The sequence below is a fragment of the Acinonyx jubatus genome, chromosome B1 (assembly GCF_027475565.1).
Source record: "Acinonyx jubatus isolate Ajub_Pintada_27869175 chromosome B1, VMU_Ajub_asm_v1.0, whole genome shotgun sequence".
Classification (NCBI taxonomy): Eukaryota; Metazoa; Chordata; class Mammalia; order Carnivora; family Felidae; genus Acinonyx; species Acinonyx jubatus.
The window spans coordinates 73,341,857-73,364,858 of record NC_069382.1 but is presented as its reverse complement, the minus strand read 5'-3'; the positions used below and the strand labels follow the sequence as shown (position 1 = coordinate 73,364,858).

General features: G+C 33.9%; 1 protein-coding gene across 5 annotated transcripts in view; it reads right to left on the bottom strand.

The window, feature by feature from the left end:
- The window catches only part of FBXW7 (F-box and WD repeat domain containing 7), a 225,613-nt gene that overhangs the window by 18,689 nt on the left and 183,922 nt on the right, over positions 1-23,002 (bottom strand). For 4 of the 5 annotated variants that reach the window (XM_027067286.2, XM_053216864.1, XM_027067290.2 and 1 more), the window contains 2 exons: positions 11,697-11,779; positions 8,322-8,463 (listed from right to left, as the gene is read on the bottom strand). In XM_027067286.2, coding sequence (XP_026923087.1) covers positions 8,322-8,463; positions 11,697-11,779 — 225 coding nt within the window. Of the gene's footprint in view, positions 1-8,321; positions 8,464-11,696; positions 11,780-14,197; positions 14,707-23,002 lie in introns of those variants that run through there. The other variant, XM_015081357.3, reaches the window with a different exon arrangement.

Genomic DNA, 23,002 nt, shown 5'->3' with positions numbered 1-23,002 from the left:
AAAAAGCAGCAAAAACATAAAACAGTAACTGACTTAGTAATGATACTAGAATGTGAACAAAAGGGTGAGAAACAAAGTACTACTTATGGGAAAGACAAAAACACATTATTATACTTTAAAAAACAGAAACTACTTTATACTAGGGGATTATTAAAAAAATTTTTTTTTGCCATGAGGAACATCTGCACAGAAAAGCCATGATTCTTAAAAGGAAACATTAAAAAGCCATGTGAATAATTTAGAGTGTTAGAATTTCCCCTCAAAATAATCATGTAAAACATGTAAATAACTTTGTGATGCTTAAGTGAAAGAACATCCTTGACCAGGCTGATTTAAGTACCTTTGTGAATTATTACGTCCAATTTGACATTCCATTTCTTGCTCAAACTAGGAACCTGGAATTTGTAATATATGAAATGGATAATAATTGAAAACTGAGATATACTCAGGACACAGGAAGCCTTATTTAGAATACTTTTTAAAGTACTGTAGTTTAAATTTTTTTTGTCCCTTTAGAATCTACAATGAATTTCATTGTAGATGAAACTCCTATTATAAGGTGTAGATTATGTTCATACTATCAAACATTTCAATAGTATTTCCAAAGCACTTATCACAAACATTATCTTACTTAATCATAAAAACTCTGGGAAACATTCCCATTTTACCACCAAATATGAGGAAACATAGACTCTAATAAATCGTATTCTTTTCTTTTACTTCTATATACCTGCATACCTAGAAGATTCTCCTTGAGAACCCATCTTGGACCCTTTTTAATTAGGGTGAGGACTTATGCACAGAAATAAAAACTACTCAAATATATGTATTTGTATACTCATGACCAATGAAAAGCAGTTACTTTGAAGTTCGACTGTTTTGTTCAGTTTTTCTCACACAGCTTCAAATCCTAGTTCAAAATTTACCTCTTTAACAAAACTTACACTGATCATCTCCCCTCATCTCTGATCATTTACTATCAATACTATAAACTCTAATTTATTGATATAGATTCCTCATAGAATTGAAGGTGGGTTTTCATAAATATGTTGTTCCCCTCCATTCATGGACACAAGTATGAGGACATATCCAATTTGGGTAACGGATAACTTATGCTGACTTGATTAAAATGCAGCTTTAAGTAACCTGATAGCACAATAATCTTAATTACTTAATTAAATTTAATTTAATTATTGAAAACTTTTTAAACACCTTTGCATATATGACTGTTTGCCTTAGAAACACTTTTTGGAAGTTTTTATGGTTAAATTTTGATATAAAAATAAAGGTATCCTATGTAATCTTATACAGTAATAGGGTGAAAAACCTTACAACATATTACTACTCTATGTACCTTACATAGATTAATGACATGAATAGCTACTATGAATATTTCTACTTTAAGGCAATATACTTGTTTAATGTCTTTTTTTCAGTTAATGAATTATTACAGTTTTCTTAAGAAAGAAAAGGGTAGAAAAACATTATTAATACATGATATATTACTGCTAATAGATGGAAAACGTATTTTATCAAGGATTTTAGGGGATCGGGTGTAGAATGTGAAAAGCCAGAATAAAAAATAAACAACTAATTCAGATTTTAAGTAAATACTAAAAGCTATGTCAGAAATTTCTATATATTTAAGCAAAGTCCATGACAAAAATTATGCTTGCATAGGAAAATATTTCTACTATTTTAAACAACGTTTTTGTTTTAAGCAATATTTGATTTAACAAGTCAAATAAAATTAAATGCATATCTGTGTTTAAATTATACATACATTCAACAGATGTTACTTTGTGACCCTTTATTTAAAAGTATACCACTGACAAGGATTAGCAACACAGGCTGCAAGCTAGGTAGTAAATGAGACTGTTTCCACCTACCACACATATTCAATAGTCTAATTACTTAAAGTCACTTTCCTTAGATGGTTTCGACAAAGGTATGAACCATATAGAAAGCTTTCCTCTCCCCAGCCTGGATTTCTTCCAGATTGGTATATAAAATTGCCCATTCAACATGTATTCTTAGATATGCAATAAAAACTTAAACATATCCATGATCTTTCTCTTCAAATATGCATGTCCATAATCCTCCCTATTTCAGTAAACCGTAACTCTTATTCTCTTAGTTGCTCAAGCCAAAAACTCTGGAGTCATCCTTAACTCTCTCATTCGCACCACTGTTAGATGGTTCTGATCCATCAATGAATTTTAAGGCCTTAAACTTCAAAATATATCCAGAATCTGACTGTTAACTACATTGGCCTAGCTACTATATTATCTCTCACGTGGATTATTCCTTTCCACAAGCTTCCTTGTTCTATTCTTCACAAAACAGTCAGTGATACTGCTAAAAATCACTCACTCTTCTGCTTAAAACCCTCTAGTGGCTTCCGACTTCAAAGTAAAAACCAGGGGCACCTGGGTAGCTCAGTCAGTTAAGTGTCCAACTTCGGCTCAGGTCGTGACCTCATGGCTCATGAGTTTGAGCCCCAGGTTGGGATCTGTGATGACAGCTCAGAGCCTGGAGCCTGCTTCAGATTCTGTGTCTCCCTCTCTCTCTGCCCCTACTCCACTCGTGCTCTGTCTGTTTCTCTCTCTTTCAAAAATAAACATTAAAAACATTTTTCAAAAAAAATTAAAAGTAAAAACCAGTCTGGGTTGGTCTACAAGATTCTATTTCCTACTCCTTTCCCTCTTGTTTAGTCGCTTTAGCCATAGACAAACCAAGCATGCTCCGCTTCAGAGCCTTTTCACTTGCTGTTCCTGGAACATTCTTGCCCTTGATATCCACATGGCTTCTTCCCTATGTCCTTCCGAGACCAACTCCAGGCAACCTTTTTAAAACTGCAAACCAGTTCCAACCCCCCGCCCCCATTCCATCCCTCTCCTATAATGTAAGTTCTGTGGAAAAGAGTTTTTGGTCTGTTTTGTTCACTATTGTATTCCAAATCCAAAGTAGAACCTAGCACCAGTAATTATTTGTTGAATAAATAAATGAATCCCCAAAGAGTCAGGAAATACCACACCACCACTAACTCAAAATTCTCTCCAGAGAGTGTTTCTGGTATTTATATTTGATGGTATTACTAGGACTTACTTGTTTAGTTTGGCTCCAAGACTGATTCCAAATTTTTGCATACATGGTTTACCAGCAAGGGAAGTATGTATTAACTTGAAAAACTAGCAGTTAATGACTATATTAAAACAAAATAACAACAACCCTCATTCCTTTAATGAGGAATAGTGGAAACAGCAGTCAATTTCAGATCAGGAAACCCAACTTTTAGAGGTGATACTGACACTAATTAGATTACACTTTAACCTCTGCAGGCCTTATTTCTGCATCTGCAAAATTGCTGGATAATTCTGATAATTATTTTATTTCTCTTCTAAAAAATAGTTGTCCTGGATGAAAGCATCTTCCTTTGGTCTTTCATGGTAAAGTTACGTGAGAACTTATTTAAGGAGATACGAAAAACATTCCAAATTTGGCGAGGATCAAAAGAAACAAAACTTAATTTGTGGGCAAAATTGCAAATGCAAACTTGAAAATTCCCCACGAAAGGAGTATTTTATTTCAGATAATTAGAGAATGAAGGTAGTAGTGAAGAATATAAGAAGCACTGAACTGCAATTAGGGGCTGGGGTTTCAGCAGTAAACTCACCATGGAACCATATGAAAGTCCCTTAATTAATCTCAGAGACCCCACCTGTATAATGAGGGGCTTGGTCCAGACCAGTGTTTCCCAAATACTGGTTGAGGAGTGTAAGAATCAGAGTCCTAGAACTCATCATCAAAGAGTATGATTCAGTAGTCAAGGTGGGGCTGAGGACATTTTGTGTTTTAAATAAACAACTCATCCAGTATTGATGCAAGTGACTCACAAACAGTGTTGGTTACTAGTCTGGATGATCTCTATACCCCATTCAGATATGTACACATTATGACTTTCGGTAGTACCACGCCTGAATTTCATGTGGTAAAGAACCGATTTCTCATGACTTTCTTAAACACACACTTTCTTCTTCACACAAGGTTTCTTAATCATACTGCCTCAAATACAATTGCAAAGTAACACTGAATTCATTTTATTTTGGCATAATCCTGTTTTGGTATTTTGTTGACTAGCAAATAAAGATCTAAATAAAACAGAGAACATGTACAATTTCTAAGTGTTACCGTGGTACTTAATTAAATCCTTCAAGAGAGTGTTTTTACTCCACTTTTATTTATTTATTTATTTATTTATTTATTTATTTATTTATTTATTTTCTAATTTTTTTTTCAACGTTTATTTATTTTTGGGACAGAGAGAGACAGAGCATGAATGGGGGAGGGGCAGAGAGAGAGGGAGACACAGAATCGGAAACAGGCTCCAGGCTCCGAGCATCAGCCCAGAGCCCAACGCGGGGCTCGAACTCACGGACCGCGAGATCGTGACCTGGCTGAAGTCGGACGCTTAACCGACTGCGCCACCCAGGCGCCCCTTTACTCCACTTTTAATGTCAAAACACATAAGTATTTTCTACTTTATCATTTAAAAAAATATTTGAGTATTAGTATTTTCAAAGTACATTCATTATTTTAATGCAATGCAAATTTTTTTATTAAAATAATGCTAATAACATTTGTATGAAGCTGTTTTTAATAGCCCTTTTTTAGACCTGAGAAAACGGAGGTTCACAAAGGCTATTTCTTGACCAAGAGAAGAAACGAACATTGAGTCTCCACTATTATTTCCACATAAAGCTTTAAGCACATTTACATGTTGTCTCCTGTTTGACAACTTTTTAGTGTTGTATCTGTCTTACAGAGGATGAAAATAGGCAAGAGTGGTTACGTAATACCAATAAAATTACCTAGTATTAGGGGCAAAGCCAAAATTTGTACTAAGATCTTTTTCTTCTAAGTCATATGTGCTTCTCATTTATATCAGGATGCCTCTAAATATAAATTTCAACATAAGATCATAATAATGTTATTGATGCCTTTACTTGCTCTAAAATTTTCAAGTAAAAAAACCTATATGTAACACCCAAATGCACAAACAAAATGACCAATCCTCTGCCCCCAAATTAACAACCTGAAGCATCAATCCGGCTGCCAAAAAAAGTAGAACCAATGGCTACTAAAAATTTACACAGTACAAAATTTCTGGTTTTTTGTTTTGTTTTGAATTTCCACTTCAATTTTGCAATGCCATTTTGTTTCAATTTCCCTTTATCCAAAATGGTATATCATTTGTTCTCATTCCATTTATAAATTGAGTACAGAGTACTTTGTCAGAATAGATGGAGCTGGACCAAAACAATGCTGTATCACTGCCTTAGGAGCAATAGCAGAACAGTAAGGGGATGAGCTCTCCCATTTTGCTTGTTATGCAACGGAAAAGTCATCATTAAATACCCCCACAGCACATTTGTAGAAATCATGCCAGTCTAATTATCCCTCCACTATAGCACACAGGGTCAACTCACGACTCCCCTACTTTACTATGAAATTATATCTCTCTACAAGTTGGCCATGAAAGCCCTATTAAGCTTTTAGGCAAGTGATTCATCTCTAGTTACTTTGGCACCAGCCCTGAAAATAAAGGGCAATGCACAACAATGAGGACCTGGGTGTGTAAGAGACAGATATGGTACTCAAAAGATTAAGGTCCTGATACACCTGTTTAGTTGACTTTTTGTTGCTAAAAGATTTCTTTGTTGCAGAATATTTATCTGAAAAAAAACACTATACCTGGAGGGATAATTCTACCTGTTATTCCTATTAGCTAAGAACAAGTTGTCTTCACTGCATCTACTTCTCATACGAAAAGCAATCAAATGGGCTTTTTTACAGAACAAAGGCTAGCCTAATATTCTTTAATTTATTGAATCCCATTTATTGTAAGAAACTTTTTGTTTTTTTTTTTTTTACAAATAAGATTTCTGAAGATGGGATGCATCTAATAACCTAGATATTAGGCATCTCAGACTTGGTGACATACAATATGTGGTAACGTGGACATTTCATTAAGAAAAGCATGAATGAGCTGAACAAGTAAACATTCTACAAAGAACTCCCGAAAACATCCTCACTGCAAAATAAAGCAAATACTCCCTCCCTTCTATAAATCAATATTTGAGAGAGTTCTCTTAAAATTGGGAAAAGTCTACATGTCTAGCAAAGAATATTTGGGTACTCTAAAACACCGGAAAAAATAGGCCCATGTCACATACAAAATAAATCACTTGACATCCTTGTGATAAGAAATAAAGCTTTTCATATAAAATAAATATTTTGCACGCTGTCCACAATGATGAGAAAACTATTACCAATAGTGTAAAATTTTCAATCATGTTGATGCTTTCTTATAAAAATGATATTAAGTAATTCTTCTGCGTTATTCTCAAGCGCTCTGCCGTTCACACTGTGTGCGTGTGCTTGACAACACACAGCCATATTCCCATCTCCTTGGCTTAATCAGAGATGATAAAAATCTTTGAAGTATTTCTTTGTGACTGTATGAATGTCTGACTCTTCTTTTTACCTCTTATTGATGGGATACATTTTGTATCGAAAGGCTATTATAAAAAAAATTTTTTTTTCATGCATAGGAAAAAATTAATTAAAATTTAAAAAAAAAAATCAGGAACCTAAGGTAAAAGAACTGGGAGAAGGGAAGGGGGGTACTAATCCTTGGGGAAAGGTAAGGTTAATCAACACAGGACTATGAAGACAGAAAAAAAATTCTTTGTGATTGTAGTGGCTTATAACATTATCATGAGAGTGACACACAACTTTCATCCTCAGTCCCAGCACTGGTGACATTTGGGGCCCGATAACACTCGGCTATAGGAGGCTGTGCTTTACGTGGCCACTACTCACCAGATGCCAGCGGCATCCTGCCCTCCACCCCATCAGTTGCAACAACCAAAACTGTTTCATCTGAGGGAAAAACCTGCCCCCTGTCAAGAACCACTGCTCTAACCTTACAGTCACCAACCGGAAAAAAAAAAAAAAAAAAAGGTTACCCTAGTTTCTCTGAAATCACCTGAAGGGTAGAAAACAATTTTTAAAATCCATTTAAAAACAACACTGATTCAAGTGAATTTTCCAGCTACAGAAGAAAAAGACTGGGACATTTATTTAGTTTTTGCCCAGGCATTTAATTTATAAGGATTTACATAATGGATATTGTAAAAATCTGAAATATCAAATAAAGTCAAATAAAGTATCTTCTTTTTCCCTTATTCATTCTTATTCCCATATGCATTCACAAAATACTACCAATCAAGCAGCTAGAGGTGAGGAAATATATTCATTTTACATTAATGTCATGGATAATATCAGAGATACCGTGACTTCACATAACTTATATTATTTGATATTTACAAAGAATAATTAAGTGTTTAATCTAGGTCAACTATTTTGCTAAATGCTTAATATATATGCATTGTCTCACTGGAAGAAGAGATAAATCTATTTAATATCACTACCAGGATTTACAAAATTCTTAACAGAGGTTTGGTTGTAGCCAATCTTCCTGGTAAACTTTCAAAGAATTTAAATGCCAGTAAAATACAGTAATCAGCATATGAACACAACAAGCCATACACCAGCATGGCACTGATGAAGAGAAGCTGTATCAAAGTCTTGGAGGCTACTAGGGTAACAGTGATGGCTAAATCACCACAAGTGACTAATTAGAGGAGTTCCTGCATTACTCCTAAATGCTTAACTTCTAAGCAAGAAATTTTGGAAAACAAGTACATTCAGAAACCCCAACATAAAAGAGAAAAGGAAGAAAGGTCTTACTATCTAAAAAGCAACAACAAAACAAATACACACTTATACAAAATAAGCACTGGATTCTCTTGATTAATGCGTTTAAAAATTAAGATGAGCTCCCTTATCTTCAACAGCTTTTTTTATTGACATATACTTCACACAAGGTCCAATTCACCATTTAAAATGTTCACCTGAATGGTTTCCAGAACACCTGTCTTGCTGTACAACCATCACCTCTGTCCACTCTAGAACACTTCCATCACCCCAGAAAGAAATCCCATACCTGTCAGCAGCTAGCCCCAACATCCCCTCACCAATCACATAGCAATCACTAATCTATCTTCTGTCTCTATATATTTGCCTGTTCTGGATATTTCATGTCATTTTTGTGACTGGCTTCTTTCACTTAACATAATGTTTTTAAGATTCATCCATGGTGTAGCATGTAACAGTTCCTTCTCATGGCTGAATAATCCCTTATTTTTTGCAGCAATTAAGTGAAGCATTTCAAATACTGTGTTTAGACATGTCACCTGAAACATTTTCAGCCATTCCTGAAGGCCTGTAGGTGGTTGGACAGATGTAATTCGACGTCGTTGTTGCCCTTGGCCATTGGCTGCTCGCAGGTCTCCAAAAGTTGTTGGTGTTGCTGAACATGGTACAAGTCCAGTGGTACTACAAAAAAACACAAGAGTGGAAACAAAGGTAGGTATTTGTTAAGAATAATGGGCTCTAATTTAAATAAGCATGTGATGTGGCATATGTCAAACATCAACAGAATTATTATTTTTATTTGCTCATTGCCAGAGAGCAAGGATACACAAAATCTATTCCGCTATTCTTAGAGCAGGTTTCCTCCCTCCTACATAGCCACCTGTTATTATCCCAGCAATGCTAACTGCAACCACATGACAGAATCTCTATGGCAAAACTGCAACTTGTTGATACATACAAATAATGTTAAAATACTTCTTTAGAAGATACAGGTTCTACCTCTGTTATGACTGGTCTTCAGTGACTTAATTAAATAGAAGTTTAAATTTCCTTTATAAAAAAGGTGTGAAACTTATTAATGGTTTAAAAAATTCATATGTAGAAGCAGTATGCTCATATATTTTAGACATTTCACCACACACATTATTCCTTAATTTTCAACTCAGATGCTTTCTAAATTATTTATAATATTTATCTCTCTCTCTCCAACTTTCCACTGTTATTTATAAAGCTTAGTCTAACATTTGACAGGAACAAGCCTTGATTAGACATGTATTTACTCAAAACAGTAAGTATTGAAAAGTTACTATATGATATGTAAAATTGAATCAAATGAGATCATCTGAATACTTTCATAGAATAATTTAAACTCTGAGACATTACAGAAAATAAACCTTCAATTCTGCCACTAGTAAAATCAAAGAGTTAAGACTAAATGATCTATCTCTAAAACTGTCCAACTCTCCTAAAAATGACTAATAGCAGAAAAGTATAGTTATAACCAAGTTATTAATATATTAAACTTCCTTCCTAATTTCAATATATAATTAAATTATTTAATCGAGGTAAATACTGAATATCTCTATTTTGGAGACATTTGAATAAAAAGTTCAGGAAGACTCATAGTTACATTTGTAAAATAATCTTCAATTTATTGAGCTATGAAAATAAAGTGTTTTATATCCGAAGAACATACAAATTACAGCCTATTAGCTGAATATCTAAGCTCTGATAAATTACTAATGAAACAATACCTTCAATCCTTTTCTATCCAGCATATTTCATTATTTTGTTAAAAAATGTATTTTAGTCACCAGATTTTACAGAGAAATCTTCATATCTACCACCTTTAAACCTTTTAATATTATACATCCAAGATAATCTCTAACATACAATTAAATCTATTTTCCCATCTATCAAATTTTTTTTTTTTATGTTTACTTATTTTTGAGAGAGAGAGACAGAGAGAGACAGAGCGTGAGCAGGGGAGGGGCAGAGAGAGGGAGACACAGAATCCGAAGCAGGCTCCAGGCTCTGAGCCATCAGCACAGAGCCCAATGTGGGGCTCGAATTCACAAACAGCAAGATCATGACGTGAGCTGAAGTCGGACACTTAACCGACTGAGCCACCCAGGCGCCCCATGCTGGCTATCAAATTTCAGAGGTAAGCTCTGTCTTCCTCTCCAAAATGAAACAGAATGTGATCATAAATTTTCTAATAAGGAAGACAGAAAATCATAGTTTCATTATTATTATTAGAAAATCTGTCAAAAAAATTAAGAAGCATCAAATATATACTGATAAAGTCTCCAAAAAGACATGGAAATCAATATGCAGTTTGGTTTGCTTTGGTAAGTTATATGTTAAAAGGCTGAAAACAGTACTTGCACATTTTCAGGTATTTTCTCACAACAAAAAGTGAGCAACTAAAGACAAATTTTCTTAAAATGTGTTCTGTAGTAAAAATTCAGCATTTGTTTACAAGCTGCCTTAAACACAACTGAACAATTTAATACCTTTGTCCTGGTATCAGCCATATTAATAGAAGACCAAAATGATATGGTTCGCTGCAATCTATACATTAAAAGTAGTACATTTTTAACATTAAACTCAACATTCTCATCCGAGAAATACTTTCTCAAGACTAGAAGGAAAAAGCAAAAATGAAGTGAAGAGTTTCATGTGTCTCTCACCCCACACCCTCTGGTGGAAGTGCCAAACACAGTGAAATTGTCAAAAGGCAAAGGGTAACTAAGAGGGGAACAATTAACATGGGAAATCATACTGAAAGCATTTCTTAAATAACTAAGAGATAGTTTTATTTCTCTCCTCTGCACCATCTCCGCATTTTTTGCATAGAGGACTATTTAATTTTATGATTTCTAAATTTCATAGAAGAGCATTTTAAAAAAGTATTTTCCACAACTGGATGAAGTAAAAATATAAACTCTTTCTTAAAAGAGAGAGAGAGAGAGAGAGAGAGAGAGATGCAATCTCTAGCAATTCTCCATCACAGAAACTTAAGTCTGAGCAATGTTAAATTTATTGCATCTTATATAATAAACATAACTCTAAATCAAAATATTTAAGGAAAAAAGAAGAAATGTTACCATCATGAAGTTCTTAGGGCTTCTATAGCTAACTTTTAATCAGTGATTTGAAGAAGTGACAATTGTGCAGAAAAGACCAAAAAAGCTCTGAAGATACTTTTGTCATTTAAATTTTAAAATACCACATTCCAAATAACATCTAAAGCCATTTTTAATTGGCTGGGTAATAGATATTGTGCTTAAGTTAGCCTAATTAGCGTGAGAGTGGGAAAAGTTTTATACTGATGCAAAATCCAAAAAATGATGGAATGGTGCACAAAACAAGACTACAATTGTATTTAGTTGCTATGGAAACCTAATTTACTGGTGTGGATATGGATGTGTTAAAAACATAAGATATACCAAGAAAATAAAAGGGGATTCCTGATACAGGAAGATTTAGTTAGTAACTGTGAGTTTTATTTCACTGCTAATAAATGTATCTTCAATTTTGCATATATAAATATCTACCCTAGAGCAGCTGTTGCTATAGTAACAAGATATATTTGCTCGTATTCATATTTTAGAACTTACTTTCTAGAATTCCTTAAAAACTGTGATTTAAAAATTCTGCTTATAAGAGAACTTGTGCTTGTGTCTTATTTCAAAGTATTAGTAAGAAAATATAAGCTATAGCAGTAGTCATTCTTCTTATTTGGGACTATGTATTTCTCAATGTTCAGTGATCTCAAAATGTGTTACAGAGTCAACAGTACCAGTAACATTATAATTCTACGAGAATAAACTGGAAGAAATGCTTTTGGAATCATCAACTCTTTAAAGAAACATAAGAATCATGAGAGAATCAATTATGGTTAATATTACCTTGTATATTCTGAGACTTTGCATGGTTTCTTTCCCAAAGAAAAAGAGCGGACCTCAGAACCATGGTCCAATTTTCTTTTCATCTATAAGGTAAAGCAAATAAGATAGGTTTTAAAAAAAAAATCACCTGTCCAACTGTCTTAACATTAGCATTGGTACTATTGAAAAAAATTTCTTAAATTTTTATAAGCCTAAATTTTCATTAATTAGGCATAGTTAATGTATGTAGAAAATAAATGTTCTATGATTTCTTCTACTAGTTCTACTTTGTTTTACTCTTTGAAGACGAGAAAGGTGATTACCCACCCCCCCAATATTTTGTTCAGAAGAATAGCATATGGTGATTTAAAAACTGATATTCATCATACATATTCCTTGAGAGTCATATATCTTTCACGTTTCCCAGTTTAAGAACACAGGGGGAAATGTCATGTTAACACACACATTGAAGAACCATATTTAACGTATCTCTCTTAGTGATCATCACTTTCCTTTAAAAACGTATTTCAAGATAAAATATACAGAAAAACTCAAAATTTCAAAACCTGAATGGAAGTAACAGTAACTGAATTTAAAACACATATTTATTATGAAAGTGTGAAGAGAACAATGTAAATAAGATGATCTTGAAAAGTAATTATAATAAGGCATAAAGCAATGAATATGGGCAATGAGGAGAGTAAAAAAGTAAATCTGTAACAGGAGAGAGGCCTGGGGATGGTATAATAAAGGTGGAAAAAAGCCATCAATTGGTATTTACACAGAATATAACTTCACTGACAGATGCTCACTCAGGACAAAATATTCTAACTTGAAAATTTCAGCAACATCAACAAAAACATTTAAAAAGAACGAATTGTACATCTTTGTAAGGTATATCCAACATCTATACTTTTAAAGTATTTCTTTATGCTATATACGTATAATACCGTAAATACATTCAGAATTGTATGTCAACATCAATATTGAAATATTTATTTTTTTTATATTTCACCATCTGTTAACTGAGGTCATCTGACTATAGATATGTCATAAAACTAGAAAATAAGATCTAATAAGATGCAACTTTTTCTATTTTGATTTGTGTCTGCTAATTAATTACTGTACTATGGAAAATTATGTGGGGGAGGTAACCCCAGAGTGATAGAGAGCTATCCTCATTTTTAGAATAAGGTAAAAACCCTTGCTCTGCAGCAGACTTAGTTTCTTACCTACTGCCTCACATGGGAACATCATAAAACAGCATGCTGCATTATAAATACTAAAGAGAACCATCAAGACTCTAACAAATTTTGAACCACACTATGGATAATAAAGACATTTTTATCATCATGAAAAAGTCTTCCAAAATACAGTGATGATCTTATGACATCAGGAGCTAGAGTGAGGGTACAGCAAGCTTGTCCACAATTTATGCCTTAGTTCAAGAAATACCTACTGGAAAGAAATGGAATTGGTCTTAATTCAACCCTTCAGAAGTTTCTGTACTCATTATGTTGTTTTAAAGTGATTCCTCTCAAAAACCATTATTTTCTTTCTCCAAATAATTTTAATAAAAGCCAAAAATAAATATATAGGATTTAATATATAGATAGCCACGTGCTTGCATATATCTAAATCATAGACACACACGTACACATACACGCAAATGTAGCTCTCAGGAAGGTCAGTCGGTACAGATTACCTTAAAAATCTAGCTTTTTTAATAACTTGCACAGATTCTTATTTTCAAAATTAATATGAGAAACTTTGATATTCATTCTAATTAAGTTGTAATACTGGCTTTCAGAACTTCCCTGGGTATCTTGCAAATACACATTGGTGCAAATGCCATTTGCCACCAAAAGCAAACTTTATTTCCATCTTAGAAATCCTTCAATGGATAAAAATGCCCCAAATACATATCAAGGGAACCATTTGGAAAGGATTTTTATTTTCAGAATATTTTACAAATTAAAGGACTTTCTACAGGACTATAGAAGTCTTTTAAATATTATACTGTTTACTGAAAATCCTGACTTTAGAACCAAACGTTAATTCTGCAATTTTTTAAGGGGCACAGAAAGTAAATACGATCTTTTAAAATAGAAGTCCTAAATATTCTAGTGATTCTAGACTTTAAAAGAGTCAACTAAAGAAAAAGAAAAGAAATATGTATAATATACAGAAAAATTAAAGGCAAAAGACTCACTAAAAGCCAACTAAGGGTAGAGTATTTCCAGGTCAGCATTTAACGGAGCCACATTTCTAAAGTCTAAATATATTTTAGTGGAAAATTCCCGGATTAAAATACACATTTTATTTTAAATTTAAAGCTGTTTACAGCTTACGTTGTCTTTGCATTATTTGCTTACATTCACGATATAAAACCGATACCAGCCATCCAGCCACCCACCAAAATTAGAGGATACTGCAGCCATCTCTGATGATACAGATTTTCCTTCTCAGGCAGGCACACACACACACAATCATACAACACAGGAAGAAAACAGATTACTTACTTTGTAAAAAATCATTTTGAGTGTGCCGTAGAAACCCATATTTTCTGTATTTTTCCCCTTCAGTGATTCTGTGCCCCCGTGTGTCCGGCTGCTTGGCAGTCTCTGACAATATAAACCTTTTTCAGGTAGGTATGTCACAGATTCTAATGTGGACATGCTCAGGCACGTCAGAAAGGGAAGATTAGGGAGCAGAACCGGCAACAAAACTCCACAGTAAAGGCAAATGCAGCTCAGTATCAAACCGCTTCTCGGGACACACATACATACATGCAGCTTGACTGAGGAGAACTCGAGGGAATAATGAGAGAGAACCGAGAAGATTATTGGAGGAGACTATGCCCTGTCAAAGCCTTGACTGAACAGATTCCTCCCTCAGCAGCAGAGGGATCAGATTACATCTTCCCTTGAACACAGAATGGTGCAGTCCAGGATTCAGCAATGCAGACTGCACATCAATTATATGGTGATCCGCTCCAGGGAACCCGTAAGCACACAACGCACTGAACAGAGGAGGATGTGGGCAGCAAATGAGCCCGCCCCCACACGACAGCCCCCTTCCCCTTTCAAACTTTCAGGAGATTATTTTGTATTTTGAAAAACCTGCATTTCTGAAGAGTTTTAAATGGCAAGCATCCTTTCCACAAATAAGTGCTTTCAGAAACATCTTGAAAATGGAATATATTTTCCATACAGTCCTTCCAACAGAGGCAGGGCAGGCTATTTCCACTAACTGTTACCCTATTGCAGTCCTGGCACAGACTGATCACATTTTTCAAGTAGCTTAGAAGATACAAAATGAGCAATCCCAAAGCGAGAAATTAAGTATTCTTTGTTGGGGGGTGGGGAGGACTTAAAATAAAGTAAGCCAGTTTGGAGCTTGGAGCATTTGCAGAAATTATGTAATAAGTTCTATGTTAACCTGCACACTTCTTATATTGGCATTTAATGAAAATGTTCCCTATGTTTTTCCATTCCCTTCATTTCAAATGTAGTTTTCAAGAAAATTGCCACACTTCATCAATTCTTGGTAATCATGACAATATCTTAAGACTATCAGACTAGTATTAAGTGTGTAAAGTTTGGCCAAAACGTTCTATTTCTTCAAAGAAAGCAAAAACTGGGCTTATTGGGAGTCCTACCCTTATTTGTTCATTTAATCTTGAGTAAACAGGATGTACTGCACTTCTACCTCCAGAATTACTTTGACAACGTGTATTGCTTACCATTAAAAAGGCATTTTGCATAATAATAAATACCAAAGTTTGCCTGAAGGCAACCTTTTTCTCAAAATGACTACTTCACAAATCTAGATATTTTATCTTGCAACTTGCTACACAACTAGCTTCGGGAGGGAGGCAATTGTAAGATTCCTTGGCCCATTATTAAGGGTCTAGTTAATTAACTCCTACCCTCCCCATTAACATTCTTTATTATAAGTAAACTGCGTGCCTATAGTTATTTAAGTACCTAAAATGTTTCTTCAGAAAAAAAGAAATAGTATTTGGACTTAGTACATTTTAATACTCTCTGCTATAGTTAACAAATGACTTTCATTAGGAAAATGATTCTAAATGCTGCATAAAGTAGTCTCATAATTAAAAAAATAAATGTTTACCTTTATAACAGACATTAAGTTAGTGTAGTATCTTTTACTTAAAAAAAAAGAAATGAAATAAGATAATCCAAAATTTTATGAAGATGTACATCTTGGATTCTTCTGGAAAGTATATTCTATATATTATATTATCTTTTTTAAAAAATCTGACTCTTAAATTCTTGCCCTCAGATACAATATGTACAAGTACCCAGCAAAAAGTTAATTTTCTAAATAAACAATCAGCTTACTTCAAAGGAAAGTTCTTTCTGAAAAGAAGTCTCTGGGGGGGGGGGGGGAATCCAATGGTTAGGAAGAGACCCATAAAACCCTTTTGTTAGAAGATTCAGAGCACTCAAGATTTTAAAAAATACAAAGTCAAAAAAAGTGATTTCCCCTCCACCATCAGCCTCCGCTCCGGGCTATCTGAAGAAACTAGCTAATTATAAAATGAACACCTGACATTTTCTCTAAAATTTGTCAGTGGTAACCAGCTTATTAGAGGACAAATGAACTTCCCACCAATCATGTAACAGTATATACCTTGATTACAATTGAAATCATGTCCTGTCTTTAGATGAAGTAACTTTTTCAAATTAAGTCTACTCAGTTGAGGACATAGATCAACTTTAATAAAGCAGGGATACTGCCTCAAAACCTAGGACATTTAAAGAAGAAAATAACGTAATTTTCTATATTCAAAGGAATGGCTCCTTTGTATGGTATGAAGTTAAAGGGACACCTGACCTTTGCAAACATATATTTATATGTAGGTATGTATATTCATGTTTTATTTTTGAATAGGTAAAATATTTACACGATTCAAAAATCAAAATGATAATCAAAAGTATACACTGAAAAGAGTTTCTACCACCCCACACTCCCCACATTCCATGGGTCCCATTTAATAATTATTTTTATTAATTTATCCTTTAAGTCAGTATGTAATAAACATTACATAAGTTAAGTACTCATGAAGATTTTATTTTCCTAATTATTTCAACAATTCTCCCTACTATCTTGTTACAATGTTAATTTGAACCATGAAGAAAGAATTTGGCAAGCAAAACTAGCCAACTAAATCTCTTACCAGATTTCAAATAAATAAAATAAAATAATTTTCAATATTCTCTGAAGTTCTATTAATGAAAGTTGTGATCTATTAATTTCATCATGATATATATATATATGAACAAAAGCAAATAAAACCATTCTCCATTCACCCAGCAATTGTACTACTAGGCATTTATCCAAGGGATACAGGTGTGCTGTTTCGAAGGGACACATGCACCCCCATGTTTATAGCAGCACTATCAACAATAGCCAAAGTATGGAAAGAGCACAAATGTCCATTGACGGATGAATGGATAAAGAAGATGTGGTATATATATACAATGGAGTATTACTCGGCAATCCAAAAGAATGAAATCTTGCCGTTTGCAACTGCGTGGATGGAACTGAAGGGTATTATGCTAAGTGAAATTAGAGAAAGACAAATATCATATGACTTCACTCATATGAGGACTTTAAGAGACAAAACAGATGAACATAAGGGAAGAGAAACAAAAATAATATAAAAACAGGGAGGGGGACAAACCAGAAGAGACTCATAAATACGGAGAACAAACTGAGGGTTACTGGAGGGGTTGTGGGAGGGGGAGATGGACTAAATGGGTAAGGGGCACTAAGGAATCCACTCCTGAAATCATTGTTGCACTATATGCTAACTAATTTGGATGTAAATTTAAAAAAATAAAAAATAAAATTTTTTAAAAAAGCAAAAAAACCCCAAACATTCTCCATTCCTATTTCTGAGAGTATTGACTAAAATACAGATATTTTTATTACTTGTTTATTTGTTTACTTTTAATTTTTGTTTTGAGAGAGAGAGAGAGAGAGAGAGAGAGAGAGAGAGACAGAGACAGAGAGACAGAGAGAGAGAGGGAGGGAGAGAGCGTGTGCATGTGGGCAGGGGAGAAGGGCAGAGAGAAAGAGATGGGAGAGAATCCCAAGCAGGCTTTATGCTCAGTGCAGAGCCTGCTGAAGGGGTCAATCCCACAACCCTGGGATCATGATCTGAAGTGAAATCAAGAGTTGGATACTCAACCAACTAAACCATCCAGGTGCCCCTAAAATACAGATATTTAAAACTTTATTCAGAGACTTAAGTTTTTCAGTAGTATGAATGAAAAAGCCTTTATGTGTGTATCTATCTATCTTTTCTGACCCTTGAGGTAGACAGAAACATTTCAAACTGAGATCAGTCCACAATCTATGTTAAATAAGTTTAGGAAAAAAAGTATTTTACGCTTTATGCTAGAATGTTAACTAGTAAGTTCACTGAAAAAAAAACTAGTCAACCATTACTGCTGAGACAATACTTGTGTTTGTCATCCAAATTTTTAGAATCAATACTCAATGTATTAAACATATTTCCACTACAATACAATACACTTTCATGTAATTCCAGCTAAGCAATAAATTTCCCGTTGTGTAAAAAAAATATTTCTTGTGCTGATTGACAACCTGTAAGCCTTACTGGAAATCTATCAGCAAGGGGAGTGACTGCTAACTCAGATTCAATGCTCATCTTATCACAACTCCATTGAGTGTATGAGAATGGATGAGAGCAGCAACTTAAGAAAGAAAATAAATAAATTAAAAAACAGTACAAAGATATGAAGATGTACCGCCTCAGAGGCAAAGCCTCTGGGAAATAAGGTAGTAGAATGATTAACTTGTGAGCTAGCATAAGAGAAATTGTTCTTTCTGAGCAATTAGTTGGGATGACTAAGTTTTTAGAAGGGCAAGTTGTAGTCACTGACAGAAACCAAATTATTCTACCTATAAATAGTGAGAAAAATATAAACAGTCAAGAAGTCTTCACTGAATTATGTATCTTCAGAGAAGTATGTACCTTTATACAGTGTCAACAACGGAAGGAGTAATAGAGTACTTTTCCTCACCTTGGGTCTCAGAGTTATTTCCATTTTAAATAAATTCTTCTATTGCACTCATCATACCTAAAAATTATTGTCATTATTTTTATATATCTTTCTCCACTTACTATCTACTCCTTGAAGGCTCCCATATTATTCTAGGACACAATAGAAAAATGATACATAACAATAATTAATGTTTTTGAATAACTGGCCATACAAATAAATAGTAGCAACCAGGACATCATTTTTCTAAAGCATAAATATGTTATACTCAGTACTAAAAAGTCTTATCCATTGTACTAGAATTGATGATATTATACTATTATTGGTTCTTTTCATTATCTTGCTAACATTTAAAAATTTACTTCCATTTTATAATAACAGAATGTGTTTCTATGTCAGTGATTTTCTTTATTATCAAGACAACATTTTTCACTCTGATATTACACTAGAAAAACTACCTACCACAACAATTGGCTGTCTTGCCCAAGCATAGAATTTAAATTAGAGACAGCTCAAACTTTCAACATCAAAGGAATGCCAAGCATACTGAAGCTAAAACAAACTTTTTGAAATCACACTAACCCACTGTCATTAACTTTCTGGGATGTGAGTTCTTACTAAAAGGTTCACAACTGAAACTGGCAAGTTAATAGTTTGTCATATCACGGGTATTGTCAATTAAAATAATATGTACGCCCAGCATCTACATTTTCCCTAATGCAAGTAGGTGGCAGTACTGATCAATAAGCTATTTTCCAGTCTTATTCATTAATTAAGCATTTATTTAGCAACCTAGAATTTGTCAGGCACAGGAGAGTATGCAATTAAGCAAATGTTTTTCTTCCTCCACTGAATTTAAGACACAGAATAGGGTAATATACACACTTCTGACTCTTAGAATTCACATTGATATTAGTTCAAAACTAGTTATTTGAGAACATGTAAAATACAACAAGGTAAGCCAGATTTAGTTTGAAACTATCATCCAAGTAAACAAATAGTGAAATATTACTGTAAATCAAAATGCAAATCAAAATATAGCTCAGACTGCTTTAAATAATTTTTAAGATAACTATAATTTTAGGAGTGGTACTTTTATAAATTTTTCTTTTTCTTGAAGTTTCTGGTATTTATAGCTCTCTTTACAAAAATACAGTCCTTGAGGATTTGACACAAATAAACTGCAACATTAATTCAAGCAGTAAAAGCTTTTTTCATCCCTTCTAATTGGGCCAAATTAGTTATCTGATAAACATATGTGCAAGTACATATATATATACACACATACATACATACGAGATGCAAGTTAAGAGTTTCATTTATCAGAGCTACAGAAGAAAACAATAAAGATGGGAATTTTGCTTGTTTGCTCTGCTAAAATTCATATTGTGGTAGAGCTATCAGATTTAATCCATGCACCAAAACGTTCCTTATAATATCTCTATACAGATGGGCAATACCTGCAATAATTGACAAAGTAAGTCACTCTGGAATGTATCCTGACTTCTTTAGAAATCAATTCATCTTTACATCTCATGCTTCAAATCCAAAATCAACCATCAGTAAGTATGTTGAATTCATATCCAAAAGTTCCTTCTCAAAATTTTGTTGTAATTGCTTTATAGTAACCCTTCAGCAAAGTAAGGAAAATATCATGAGAAACTATAAAAATAAGGTTGATTTCAAGAAAAATAAAACAGCAAATATAGAGAAGGGATGAAATCAATATTCTCTCAATAGAAGACCTAGAACTCTATTCACTCTTCTACTTTCTTTATCCAGTTCCATATTTACTGCTGCTGGTTGTGATGTTCAAATACATTTACCTACTCGGAAAAAAAAAAAATTCTGTAGGTGTGCTATATCAATCTTATATTTTAGTATTAAAATAGCCTTTTGTTTCAAGGTTTGTTTAAAATTCTGGAATTAATGTCTTAAATAAGTCACAGATTAGTCATGACTTAAATTTAGTTATGACCAAAAAGTTTTGAGAAAGGGGCTAAAAGCTAAGAAGTAAAAAAAGTTGTACATACTGAGTCAACAACAACAACATTAATAGCAGGAAGCCATAACGTTTAGAACTAGAAGAGAACTTGGAAGTCATCTAATCTAGTTCTCCTTCATTTATGAAATGAACATGGGGTTTGGAATTGGAGAAACCTGAGTTTAAACACCAGCTTTGCTGTTATTAGAGTGGAACCTCCGTAGGGGTTGACCTTTTAGGAGTTCTAGTTTTTGTAATGGTAATTACCGCCTATCAACTTTACTAACCTAGCCCACAGAGTCATTGTGAGGACCTAGTAGATGCCCAGCATATAACAGATATGCTATAAAATAATAACTGCTATTAACAGGTGAGAAAGGTGAGGGTAGAGAATTAAGTGTCTTGCTCAGGGTTATACAGCTGTATTAGAACCTTAGACTCCGGTCCCAAGTTCACCACTTATTAATTGATTTCCATTAGATACGTGATGGCTCAAGCAAGTTAGGCTCAAAAAATCAGACATTGCTAAAGAAGGAAGCAAAAAGTTATATTTTGCAAACAGCAATTGCATATGCAAACTATGATTAAATCTTGATTATTCAGTTCATGGAATGATTATCTAGATCCATCTGACTATGCTTCTGCTACATGTGGGAAATCTGAGGCAAAGACATGGTGACAGGGAAAAGGTGACAGAAACTGAAAGATTTAGGTTAAAAGAAATCAATTAAAAAATAATCACTTATATCCCAATATCTACAAAATGCTGAGGACAAATAAAAACATTACAGTAACCTTTCTCCCCCGCCAAGATACTTAAAATCCAGCTGGCAAGACAAGAAACTAATAGAGAACAATATCTATCAAGTGCCAAATTGGGTAGTGTAGGAGGTCAGAAAATGAAGAAATCATTCAAATAGAAAATTTCATATAAAATAGTCTTGCTTCTGAGTTTGGTAGCAAACAGAAGTTTTTTTAGATGTTAAGGAAGAAAAAGGAAATTATCATCTGTGGACTAAAGACATGTGGAAATAACACTATCACTACCTTGAAGAATTAACATATGTAAGACTTCTAGTACTCACTGGTCTTATAAGGTGCATTAAGGAGTAAACTATTTACCAACACACCTACTAATCCAAACATTTAATATTACAGTTAAAATATTCTTTAATTTACTAGTAACGGTTTCTTCAAAAGTACTTTCTGCCATGACTCATTCTCCCATTTTAGGGATAATATGTGTCCTTCTGTACAAGGAGAACTTTACTGTGTGGGCGTAAAGACTTGACTTTTTATTTAGTTATAAACACTGACTAATAAGGGGTCTTTCTGTTTCAATAGGCACTCCTACCAGATCATATACACAAACGGCTTGTACTTTTGAATATAGGGGGGAATGAAGAGACTTCAGAAATAAACATTCATTTAAACATGATAATCTCCCAAAAACTTGATGAAAAGACAATAAAAAATGTAATTCAGGGCAGTAGGGTACATGATTCATTGATTTTCACCAATATGTGGGGAAAGGACCTCTGGTATTCAAAAGTGCATGACATACTTGGAAAATTAAACAGTTTGTCTTGTTCTGCTCCCAACCCTTTCTCCCCATGTCCTGCCTCTCCAGCTCCCAGACTCAAAGCCTCCTTTTAAGGAAGTCTTAAGGAAAACACTTCATTGTAGAGCATTCTAGCTCACCGTGTAACTGGTCATCATGTAAAGAACTAGGGGAAGGGCTACTGTAAAGTAGAAGGTATGTGAGATTCAAACACATGATATAAAGTATGGTCCAATGTAAAATAGAATATGCAAATATTTAAGTGTGTGTGTGTGTGTGCGTGCGCACGCACACACACACAAAGAAAAGCCTATGTAAATATATTAAAATATTCACAGTGGTCATCTAAGAGGCTTAATAAGAGATTTTCCCTCTTTTTTCTTACCTGTCAACAAACAAGTTCACTTGCATAACCTTTTGAACCCAGTATGCGCCAACAACTGTTTTAGGCTCTAGGTATAAGGTGGCAAACAATGCAGATGAGCTCTCTACTCCCCTATAGTGTAACATTCCAGGGCGGGGTGGGGGAGAAGTCATCTAATAGGCAAACTAATACATGACTAAGATAATTTCATATAATGCTTAGTTCTAAGAGAGAAATCAAACAGGGTGCTATGAAAGAAGTAGGTAGCTAGGGTAGTAAAGAAGTGTGGCTAATTTTGAATGGCATCACCCGGGAAACAACTTTTAAGTCAAAATGATAGAGTAGAGCCTGGGATCC